At 44.4% G+C, this 12,782-nt stretch overlaps 1 protein-coding gene across 1 annotated transcript in view; it reads left to right on the forward strand.

Moving 5' to 3' along the window:
- Positions 1 to 1,144: 1,144 nt before the first annotated feature.
- Positions 1,145 to 12,782, forward strand: part of LOC132828253 (CD9 antigen-like) — a 133,634-nt gene continuing 121,996 nt past the window's right edge. Inside the window, exon 1 of the mRNA XM_060845225.1 lies at positions 1,145 to 1,347. Coding sequence (XP_060701208.1) covers positions 1,279 to 1,347 — 69 coding nt within the window. The 5' untranslated portion in view covers positions 1,145 to 1,278. The remainder of the gene's footprint in view (positions 1,348 to 12,782) is intronic.

The raw sequence follows: 12,782 nt of genomic DNA on the forward strand, positions 1-12,782 counted from the left end.
TCAGAGGCCTGATCACACCCCAACACTTGGTGCTGTCATGACATAGCTTCAAGCACAAGATACCAATTCTCACCCATTCTAAGCTCTCATCACTCATTCAGCTTCTGTTCTGTCTTGGTTCATTATCAACCATCCCCTTGTCAGCCTACCCCTTTTAGATCTCACTCTCTGGACTCTGTCTCCACCTATCTGCTTACTTCCCCCTCCTTCATCAGGATAAATACTACCTTTCCTTAGTTGCTAACAGTTCTTATGAAGAGTTACCCGGCTCAAAGCATCAACTCAGCTTTCTCCCCACAGATGCTGCCAGACCTGCTGAGTTTCTCAAACACAGTTTTGGTTTCCTTATTTAAAGGAAGTAAGTGAATACATTGGACATAGTTCATTTCATTAGATTATCAGATTGATACCCGAAAATGCAGGTTGTATTTGTGAGGAAGAGATGGACAGACTGAGCTTGATTCTAGCGGAAATTAGAGAGTTTAATGACGTAATTAATGCTTAAAAGTTTCTGAAAGGTCTTGATAAGGTGGACTGGAAACGATGTTCCTCTGGGGGACAAGTGCAGGACCAGGAAGCACTGCGTAAAATTGGCCTTTCAAGGCGGAGATTAGAACTATTTTCTCTTTGAGGGTGACACGAACCCTCAGTGTGGAACTCGGTCTTTGAAGGGGTTGGGGGCGGGGTCATTGAATAATTTTACGGTGGATTGATCCTTTTTGGAGAAAGAGTTAATGTTTCGAGTCCAATGCCTCTTCCTCAAAACTGAAGAAGACTCATACTGGGCTAGGAACATTAACTCTGGTTCTCTCCCAACTTCTGGCTTTAGTTCAGAATTCCAGCATCGCAGGATTTTGAGTGGATGGATTCTTTGGTCAGGGTTATCGGGGGTAGGTGGAATGTGGAAGTCAAACACACACTCGGGTCTTATTGAATTGTAGAGCAGGTTTGAGAGGCCGAATGGCCTCTTCTGCTCCTAAGACCCTTTACCGCCCTCGCCTCCCTTCCCAACTGTATATAGCATTTCCTCTGTTTCCTTTGCTCTCTTGTTATCCCTGTCTCCTCTTCCTTCCCCCGCCTCTCTCTTTCTGTCCTGTTTCACCCCTCCTCAATCTCTCTCTCCCTCCCCTTATCCCTCCCTCTGTCTCTCACCTCCCCCCTCTCCCCTCCCCTCCCCTCCCCAGTGCTCCTCCTGCTCTCGGGCCGGGTGGGTTGTCTTGTGTGGAGACTGTTCCCAGCTGAGGTGCGGGGCTCCGGGTGGGCTCTTCCGCCGTCACCATGGGCAGTGTCTCGGGCGGAATGAGGTGTATGAAGTATCTGCTGTTCACATTCAACCTCTTCTTCTGGGTGAGTGACCGGGGGAGAGGGCGAACGAGAAATAGAAAGAGGATCCGAGAGGGATAGAGACAGGCGAGTTACAGAGCGGTGGTGCACCGAATGCAGCTCTTCGGCCCTTCGCCTACCTGCTTGCCGGCTCTGTGAGAGTGAGAGCCCGCTGGTGTTAGAGCGCGATCAAACGGCGCACTCACCACATAGCTCACTGGCTGCAGTACGTCTTCCCCAGATTTTCTGGGCAGTTTTCAAAGTATTTACCTTAACTCCGTTTCATCTAGTTAAGGTACAGCTCCTTGCAAGGATACCAAATCATTAGGAGCTAATGTATTGTCTCTGGACTTCTCTCTCTCTCATCTCAACACTCAGTCCCAGCATCTTCACTGAGCAGTACTCCCTCCTCCCTACTCAGTTCAGTCACCTCCACCACCTTAACCAGGAGGGCACTGCTGAGGCTGTATAAGGCTCTGGTTAGACTGCATTTGGAATATGGCAAGCAGTTTTAGGGCTCACATCTAAGGGAGGGTGTATGGCTTTAGAGAAAGTTTCAAGTGGGGTTTACAAGAACGATCCTAGGAATGAAGGGCTTGTTATATGAGGCGTGGTTGAGGACTTCTGGGTCTGTAGTCGGTGGAGTTTAGAAGGATGGGCGGGGGGAATCTTATTAAAATTTACAGAATACTGAGTGGTTGCGCAGAAGACGTTTCCTCTAGTAGGAAGGCTAGGACTGGAGGGAACAGCCTTAGGGTGAGGGGGATAACACTTTAGGACAAAGACAAGAAATGTCTTCAGCCAGAGGGTGGTGAATCTGTGGAACTCATTGCTGCAGATGGTTGTGGAGGCCAAATCATTGAGTGTATTTAAGACAGAGGTTCTTGATTAGTAAGGGGATCGAGGCAAGAGAATGGAGGGTGAGAAATATACTGAATGTCAGAGCAGACTTGATGGATCAAATGGCTTAGTTGTGCTCCTATATTTTATTGTCATAAGGTTCTTCCTACATTTGCTGTAGAAATAGACAAACATTGAGCTGTATCCTAGCCAGCGTTTAATAATTTAAAAAAAAATCTTCTTTCTCACCTGGTCCTGCTGTCTTCAATGGTTTGTGAAGATCCGCTTGCTGATCTTCCTGGTCCTACAACTTCCTCACTTGTCTCTTCTGAAGGTGAGGTTCACACTTCTCCATTAGAGTGAATGCACCGCGTATCTGTCCATTTCACCATCTTCACAAGCACCTTCGAGATGATAAAAACGCTGACTGTTTCCACTGTTCTTTCTAACAGGTTTAATTGAGGCATTCAAGAGGGTCTTGGATGATTATATGGATAGAAATAGTGTGCATGGGGAAAAAGCAGGAGATGGCAGGAGGTAATGATGCTCATTTGAAAAGCTGGCATAGATTTGATGGACTGAATATCTAAAGCTATGCTGTGATGGTGTTTCCAGGTCAGATATTCAGTAGCTGTAGCATTTCAGACTTACTAAAGTCTATAGCTATGCTTTCATACACTGCTGTATGTTGAAGGTCTGTCTGAAAAACAACTTTTCAGTAGTGAACTCTGCTTTCTGTCTCGAGTCTATTAATAACAAATGTGTGGGATTTTGTCATTTGGAAGTCTGTATCTCCTGATGAAAACCATTTCCTTCATTAGTCATGTCTTTTCTGAACACTCCTTAAGTATTCTTATTACTGCCACTAGTTTGAGGAGAGACTGGCCTGTGTTCGCTGGTGTGAAAAATATAATGAGAGGTGATCTTACTGACAGGTCTGGACAGACATCCCTGGATGCAGGGATGATGTTTCCCCTGGCGAGTTGGATCCAGACAAGTGATCATAATTTCAGGATACAGGTCAGGCCATTTTTGTACTGAGAATCTTCAAATCATACATTACAGAAAAGGCTTAAACCTATCAAGTCTGTGCTGTTAAAACCACACAAAATCTACAGCAGTTCCATTTTCCACACCAGGTCCATAGTCCTGAATGTTATGACACTTCACTACTCATCCAAGTACTTTTTAAAGTTTGTGAGGTTTCCTAACTCAGTTATTCCCCCCCCCGCCTCCACCTGCCCCAGGCAGTACATTCCAGACCCTTAACATCCTTTGGTGAAAAAGATTTTCCTCAAATCCCGACTAAACTTGCCTTTCACCTTGAGCTGAGGAGACATTTCTTCATATGGAGGGTGGTGAACCCATGAAACTTTCTACCCAGAAGGCTTTGGAGGCCAAGTCACTGAATATATTTAAGAAGGAAATAGATTTCTAGAAGCTAAAGGTATGGGGAGAGAGTGGGAGTGTGTTGTTGAGATAAAGAGTCAGCCATGATCATGTTGGATAGTGGAGCAGGCTCAAAGGGCTGAATGACTTCCTCCCTTTTCCTATTTTCCAATTTTTGTCACTTCATTCCAAATAATTTGCTTTAATGCACCCTATCTTATGGCAATGAAAACATAGTGGTTTATTTTCTATATTATTTTGGAACAGTTTCATCCACTAAGCCACTTTCTTGCCAATTCCACCAGTACCTCTGTTGGTTTCCATGTGACAACTTATGAACCCTCAGCTGACTGTGCAGAATATCATGTATAACTACCTCTTTGACTTTAGATATATGACTTTTTTTCAAGTAGAATTTAAGTGTTACTAGAGTGCTACTCCCAAATCTTTCTATAATCATCATTTTTGTCACATTTTAAAAAGTTTGCCATAATTTTAACAAAAATAATCTTAGTGAATTCAACATGCTGGACTGGGTTTCATCTTTTCTGTTCTGAATTTTAATTGGTAAACTGCAGAAACAAGCTGATAAGTTTTAAGTGCCACAGTTCTCTTTGTTTTATAATCTAAAGATTATAATCTCTTGAAAGACTAGAATAAACATTCATCACTTTAATAGTTAGTAGCACAACGGTCTTAGGAGTGCTTTGGCCACTTAAAGTTTTTAGCAACGTTCTCAAACAAGAGAAAGTATCTGTCTAGTTCTCTTTAGGAACAGAAGAAAGATTTTTGGTTAATTCTAACTTCCAAATGGAATTTCCCTCCTCATCTGAAGCACGAGACTCACTTGCTTGTCATAACCTCAGTTGTTCTTTTTCTATTTCATGATTTCTCATTTGTTTCTTGCCTTGAAGTTAAGCTCAAACATTTGCTTCCCCTGTCTACCTTAAACTTTGTTTCTATCTCAAGTTCTGTAACTGAATTCTGCTCAACCCGTGCTATGTTTCACCCGTCTTAGTTCTTCCTCTTCTGATCCCAGATGGTATGCTTTCACCTTAATTGTATCTGCTTTTTAAATCACAAAAACAGAAATTGTTGGAAAAGCTCAGCAAGTCTGGGTGCATTTGTGAAGAGAAATCAGAGTCAATGTTTCGGGTCAGATGACCCTTCCTCACAACAGTTTCAGCAATTTCTGTTTCTGATTTACAGCATCCGCCGTTCTTTCGTGTCTTCTGCTTTTTTAGTCCCTATTTTTTAACTACAAGTTTTCTGCTAATGCTATTAATTTGGTCTGGTCATTGTTTTGAATCACTCAGGGAAAGATCTGAGTAAAAATTATATGAACTGACAAAGCCATTTTGATTTTCAATATGTGCAGTTCACAATGAAAATCTTAGCAAGCCCAAACTCTAGCAAGTCTGAACATTCATATTGATCCAAAGATTGCGAGCCCTGCTTGAATCCCTAAATCATGTTCTGATCCCAGACCAGATCACCAAATTTATTGTTATGATTCCAGAAGGGATCACAATTGCAACATTTAAGAGGCATTTAGATGGGTATGTGAATAGGAAGGGTTTGGATGGATATGGGCTGGGCGCTGGCAGGTGGGACTAGATTGGGTTGGGATATCTGGTCGGCATGGACGAGTTGGACCAAAGGGTCTGTTTCCATGGTGTTCATCTTTATGACTCTTTGATTCTATTTATGAAGATGTGATTGGGTAATATTCAGAATAAAGTCACACGGCCTGTGGTTCTGAACAAACAATAATGTTTGACTATAAAAATTATAGCAGTAACACAGTCCTCAATATATGTACAACTCATTTCTAACACTCAAAATGAATTAGTATGTGATAAACTTGGGTAATTGACTGTGAGCAAACACCTCACAGCACACATTGAAATGTCAACTATGATCAGGAGATTCTTTGGATTCCTCAGTAACACACCCTGGATGTTACAACACCTGGATTCATCAAATCTCATTATACTTCACACAAGATTATAAATCTTCACTCTTGCTGATTTGGTCTTGAAGAGCTGCTCCATTATGGACTTGCTAAAAGATGGCTCCTGGTCTATTCACTCACCCTCCTATCTTCAGTCTACATTCTCATGGAATCCAAACACTGTATTTCAGGACTTATTTACAGGCACAACTCCAGCTTTTCACTGACAGCTAGTTTCACTGAACTGAAATGTTCCTGTGTTTGTGTTCCTTGAAGGACAGTGCAACAATAATAAATAAAAAAGCTTATGAAAAAAGGAAGGCAGAAACTTTCTTGTGTTTTTAAAATTAATGTATTTTTCAAATCAACCTATTCAGAGATGCGAGAATACACCTCTGGAGTAGCTGGGACTTGACCAGAGGCCTCTCTGGGGCAGGGCAGGGACTCTACCATCCTGCCACGCGAGGCCAACTTTCTTAGATATTCCAATGCTTAGTTGTTGACTAATTCCTAGAACATCCCATGAGTTCTGACAGCATTGAGCCACCCAACTGCTCTCAGGTTCTCACCTGAGTCCCCTATGCAGAAACTGTGCAGTTCAGCTGTTTTCATAGCAGTACAGTCAACTGCTGCACTCCTAGAATGGAGCAACATCCTTTTCCCCTCTCCTTCCCATACTGCCTGACCTTCAGATTGTGTCTGTCACTCTTGCACTTCTGTTCATTGACTGCCTCCCCTGCACACTCCTGAGTGATCTACTAAAAACCTTTACAATATGTCACACTCCTACCACTGAGCAGAATTGTCCATTATTGCCTAAAGAGTCAAAAGTGTGGTGCTGGACAAAGCACAGCAAGTCAGGCAGCATCTGAGGAGTAGGAGAGTCCAACTTTCAGGCATTTGGTGATTGTGATGGATTGGTGGGGAGGGTGGAGTGGATAAGTAGGAAGGAAGATGGAAAGGTAGGTCAGGTCAAAAGGGCAGTGCTCAGTTGGAGTGCTGGATCAACGATGAGGTGGGGTTGGGGAGATTTGGAAACGGGTGAAGTTAATGGTTGATGCCGTGTGGTTGTAGGGTCACGAGGTGAAAGATGAGGCGTTCTTCCTCCACTTGGCAGGTGACTTTGATTTGCAGTGGAGGAGAGCTAGGATTTGCATGTCCTTGGGGGAATGTGAGGGGGAGTTGAAGTGGTTGGCCACAGGATGGTGGGGTTGTTTGGTGTGTGTGGGCAAGAGATCTTCCCTGAACCGTTATAAATTTTAGAACTGAGAGTACTCTGAGTGTTACACTCTGTGAGAAAGTGACTTCCCTGGTACATATGGAGAGAACAAAAAGGATTTTATTGTAATACACATCATTAATTATGCTCACTATGTTGACCTTCTGCACTACTTCTTCAAGAAGTTCAGTGAGTTCGTCAGATTGATTGAAGTAAACAAATCACACAGTTTCTCATTTACTGACTTACCATTCTCCAAGTATGAATTATTTTCATTTCTGCTCTGAAGAATTTTGTCAAGACTGTTCCTCACCCCAGTCCATCTGTCTTTTACCCCATTTAATCTGTCCCCTCGCCCCGGTCTATCTGTCCCCTCGCCCCGGTCTATCTGTCCCCTCGCCCCGGTCTATCTGTCCCCTCGCCCCGGTCTATCTGTCCCCTCGCCCCGGTCAATCTGTCCCCTAGCCCTGGTCTATCTGTCCCTTCACTCCGGTCAATCTGTCCCCTCTCCCTCGTCGATCTGTCCCTCACCCTTGGCGATCTGTCCTCTCACTTTGGTCTATCTGCCCCCTTGCCCCGGTCTAGGTATCCCTCACCCTCGCCCCAGTCTATGTGTCCCTCACCCTCACCCCGGTCTATGTGTCCCCTCGCCCCGGTCTATGTGTCACCTTGCCCTGGTCTATGTGTCCCTCACCCTCGCCCCGGTCTATGGGTCCCTCACCCTCACCCCGGTCTATGTGTCCCCTCGCCCCGGTCTATGTGTCACCTTGCCCTGGTCTATGGGTCCCTCACCCTCGCCCCGGTCTATGTGTCCCTCACCCTCGCCCCGGTCTATGTGTCCCCCACCCTCGCTCCGGTCTATGTGTCCCCCACCCTCGCCCCTATGTGTCCCCTTGCCCCAGTCTATGTGTCACCTTGCCCTGGTCTATGTGTCCCTCACCCTTGCCTTGGTCTATGTGTCCCTCATCCCGGTCTATGTGTCCCTCACCCTCGCCCCGGTCTATGTGTCCCCTCGGCCCAGTCTATGTGTCCCTTACCACCGTCTATCTTGACCTCACCCTCATTGATCTGCCCCTCATCCCGGTCAATCTGTCCCCTCACCCCGGTCAATCTGCCCCTCACCCCAGTGAACTTGCCTCTGACCCTGGTCGATATGCATCTCCCCCCAGGTCGATCTGTCCATCACCCTGGTCTACCTACACCTCACCCTGGATTTCTGGCGTGTCTGACCCACATCTGGCTGACCTACTGCTTGCTGATCTGTTGCAGAATTTATTCTTTTTCCTTCTCTTTGAAGGGAACAGAGGTGCTATATTATCTTCCAACCTCTCTCAACGTGCCCCATTTTGAAGATCAATGAGATAAATTATGCAAATGTGCCACAATTTCCATCCTCACTTCCCTTGGAATCTCATCTGAACTTTGTTGCATTTCTACTAATCCATTACACTTTATTTTTTTTCATGTGATTTGGGAGTCTGACAAGTTGCTGCATTGTTTTTGCAGCTGGTACTTGCTGCTGCATGTCCTGGGTGATGTTGAGCTTCTTGAGTGTTGTTAGAGCTGCACTCATCCAGGCAAATGGGGAGTATTCTACCACACTCCTAACATTTAACTTGTGGACAGGGTTATGGGGCAGGAGGTGAGTTACTCACTGCAGTATTCCTCCTGTTGTAGCCACAGTATTTGTATGGCTGGTCCAGTTCAATTTCTAGTCAATGTTAATCCCCAGTGGGGATACAGTGATGGTTTTATTGTTCAGTGTCAGTGGGAATTGGTTGGAGGTGGTATTTAACACTTATAAGTACAAACCTAAATGTTAACTAAATTTTGCAGGTTGAGATTCCTTAATTTCATGGGGAGTTGTGAGTAGTACTTATGATTGCAATAATTAGGAAACATCATCCCTTATGACCTGATTTCCATTGACTCCAGTTCTGTGAGAGCTCTTTGATGTCACATTCGGTTAAGTATGACCTTGATGTCAAAGGCAGTCACGCCCACCTCCCTTCTGGAGTTCAGTGCTTTTATCCAAACTGCGATGAGGTCAGGAGCTGAGTGGCCCTAATAGAATCCAAACTGCATGGCAGTCAGCAGGTTATTGCATGAGCATAGTCCTGTTTGTAGTCTCACCAGGTTGGAACTTGTAGCTTTAGGTATGTCTGGTGCTCCTGCTGGTTTCATCTCCTACGCTCCCGACTAAACCAGAGGTGGATGGAAATGGTAGACAAGTTGAGCCAATGAGATTACAGATTCAGGGTGAATACCAAATTGTTGCAGTTGGTTCCCAGTACCTTATGGATGCCCAGTCTCGAGTTGCTAGATCTGTTTGAACGCCATCCCAAGATAATGTTACACAGTACAATGGTGTTTAATATGGAAGGACTCTGTGTAATGAATTGAACTATTTTTATCTGATCCTACATATATACCAACGCCTCCTCTATTGTGATGCTGGCAACATCCTGTTCTTTAGTGAAAACAGATGCAAAATATTCAGTTTTTACCTCAGTTATGGTGTATGCTTCCACAAAAACATTTCCTTTTGGTCCCCAATTGACCTCACCCTTCCTTGTCAGCCCTTCAACTGATTCAATGTTTATAAAAAGGTTATTGAGTTGCTTTTATCTACACAAGCCAGTTCTCAGTATCCTGTTCCTATATTATCTTTACCCATTTTCTCTTTTTTTTGTGGTTGGTTCTGTAATGCATTACAAACTGGACATGTCATCACTTTTTTTTTCTGTTTCATTTGGGAGCTCTCACTTGGGTATTCCAATCTGACCTTTCACTCTGGTATTTCACAGACTGGTTTAGGAAAATGGAAGTCTCTCATTATCACTACTCTGTAGGCATTGCATCTTTCTGCAATTTGCTGTGAATTTTCATCTCTCAGCCCTGTTCACTGTTTGGTAGATACACACTAGTGTTTGATGGTTCCTTATTTGTATATGTTGATGTGACTGTATATCGTCCAGCATCCAGGCTGTGTGGTATATTCATTCAATAGTGTGATTTCCTCCTCCTTTCTCCTTCTTTATCTTTCTTAAACATATTGGAACCAGGAATTTTCAATCCAATCCCATGTAGTATTAAGCTACTCAATGACAGGCTTGCAGGAAGTCTCCAAAAATTGACACTAGTTTTGAAAGCTTTGAATTGTTTCAACTTTATTATAAATCTGACTATTAAACTCTAGTGTAATTAAAAAAACTTCTGTCTCATTTTAAAAGCCTTTTACAGTTACATAAAATATTCTCAGATCCTTTGACTAGAACCCTTAATTTTTGTGGTGAATTTGGTCTCAGTTGTGTGGATAAAACACCATTGTTCCCACTTCTAAACAAGTTATGAAGAGTTATGAAAATCAAATTTGTAATTTCTTTTATTTTGAATATAAAATTCAAGCTTTAGAAATTAATTTGAGTTTGAAATTAAATGAAAGTTTTTGATGTCAGGTAAATTGAAACAGCTGGTTATTAATCAGGTAAACCCAAAGTAGAGTCAAGTCAGTGTGTATCATTAATTAACCTATATTCTAATTAATTAGAATATCAGAGTTGATAGTGAAGAAAATCAGTGGACTGACTCAAAGTTAACAGCAAACTGCTTCTTGCCAGACTGAAGAAACGCTGTCCAGAGGCTATTGTTAATGTCTCCAAAGGCCAGAGGCAGTTTGGTCATCTAACTCACCCATTACAGTCAGTTTCAGTTCAAAAATAATTCATTATACAATATAACAGTCCTGAAAGTTCATTCACTTTGAGACATAGAGCCATGTACAGCATGCAAACAGACCCTTCGGTCCAACTCGTTCATGCCGACAGATATCCTAACCTAATCTAGTCCCATTTGCCAGCACTTGGCCCATATCCCTGTAAACTCTTCGTATTCATATAGCCATCCAGATGCCTGTTAAATGCTGCAATTGTACCAGCCTCCACCACTTCCTCTGGCAGATGCACCACCCTCTTCATGCAAAAGTTGCCCCTTAGGTCTTTTTTCTATCTTTCCCCTCTCACCCTAAAACTATGCCCTCTAGTTCTGGACTCCCCCTCCCCAGGGAAAAGACTTAGTCTTCAAAGTTTGTGAGAAGATTTGTAACTCGGGTGCTCATTGTTGTGGTTCTGTTCGCTGAGCTGGGAATTTGTGTTGCAAACATTTCGTTCCCTGTCTAGGTGACATCCTCAGTGCTTGGGAGCCTCCTGTGAAACCCTTTTGCGATGTTTCCTCTGGCATTTATAGTGGTTTGTCTCTGTCGCTTCTGGTTGTCAGTTCCAGGTGTCCGCTGCAGTAGTTTTGTCTGTTTATCCTATCCATGCCCCTAATAATTTTATAAACCTCTATAAGGTCACCCCTCAGCCTCCGATGCTCCAGAAGAGGCCTATTCAGCCTCTCCCTATAGTTGAAATTCTCCAACCCTGGCAACAGTCTTGTAAATGTTTTCTGAACCCTTTCCAGTTTCATAACATCTTTCCGATAGGAAGGAGATCAGAAATGCACACAATTCTCCAAAAGTGGTCTAACCACAGTCCTGTACAGCTGCAACATGACCTATATTTAATGTTCTGACCAATAAAAGAAAGCATACCAAATGCCTTCTTCACTATCCTATCTAGCTGTGTCTCTACTTTCAAGGAAATATGAACCTGTATTCCAAGGTCTCTAGAGACTGACCAAAGGAATTCCACAGTGCCCCAGAATTCACTTTCCTCAGTGTTCTAGTTATCCTCCATAATAGTTGATGGGGTCCTTAACATTAGCTTTATTTAGCTGGGCACCCCTTCAGCTTTTCCTTAGAAACCTCATGACTATAGCTTCTTTAATTCCTTGTTTGTGTTGTGGGAAGGTACTCAGCTGTCTTTTACAGTTTTCAAGCTAACCCAGCTGCAAGGCTTTATAATGAATGTTGGAGATTTATTCAAATAGCTTTTAGCTTAAGCAAATCTTCCAGCTACTTTCTTGACATGAAGTCCAAATGGGAGCTCTCACCATGGTCTATATGGTGAATGATAAAATTAGTATTTTCTCTGCTTACAATGCAGGCCTAAATGAGTAACCATTCCTGCTGTGAGTGAGTTTGGATTGGAGCAATTGTGTTGGGGGTCTGGTGGCACATTGCACTGCGGACCTTGATGTTGAGCATGTTGGACTGTGACAGGACTCTACTGTTTGATTGGGACAGAACAATACACTAGCGTTAGACTGGGGTAGGACGATAGTGTTGGACTGGGGAAGGATACTGGTGTTGGACTGAGGCAGGTTGCCCGATTTGGCACCGATGCGGGACTGGGATAGGGCTCCGGTGTGGAACTGGGATAGGGTGCCAGCATTGGATTGGGATGGGAATCTGGTGTTGGACTGGGATAGGGCTCCGGTATGGGACTGGGACAGGGCTCCAGCGTTGGACTAGGACAAGGCTCCGGTGTGGGACTGGGATAGGGCTCCAGTGTTGGACTGGGATAGGGCTGCGGCTTTGGACTGGGATAGGGCTCTGGCATTAGACTGGGGCAGGGGTCCGGTGTGGGACTGGAATAGGGCTCCGGTGTTGGACTGGGGTAGGGCTCCGGTGTTGAACTGGGATAGGGCTCCGGCATTGGACTGGAATAGGGCTCCGGTGTTGGATTGGGGATAGGGCTCTGGTGTGGGACTGGGATAGAGCTCCGGTATGGGATTGGGATAGAGCTCCGGTATGGGATTGGGATAGAGCTCCGGTATGGGACTGGGATAGGGCTCTGGTATGGAACTGGGATAGGGCTCCGGTATGGGACTGGGATAGAGCTCCGATATGGGACTGGGATAGGGCACTGGTGTGTAATTAGGATAGGGCTCCGGCGTAGGTTCGGACAGGTCTCCAGCATTGGACTGGGACAGAGCTCCAGTGTGGGACTGGAATAGAGTTCCGGCGTGGAACTGGGGTAGGTCGCTGGTGTTGGCCTGGGATAGGGCTGTGGTGTTGGACTGGGATAGAACACCAGTATGGGACTGGGATAAGGCTCCGACGTTGGACTGGGACAGGGCTCTGGTGTGGGACTGGAATAGAGCTCCGGCATTGGA

This window comes from Hemiscyllium ocellatum, chromosome 26 (assembly GCF_020745735.1).
Source record: "Hemiscyllium ocellatum isolate sHemOce1 chromosome 26, sHemOce1.pat.X.cur, whole genome shotgun sequence".
Taxonomy (NCBI): domain Eukaryota; kingdom Metazoa; phylum Chordata; class Chondrichthyes; order Orectolobiformes; family Hemiscylliidae; genus Hemiscyllium; species Hemiscyllium ocellatum.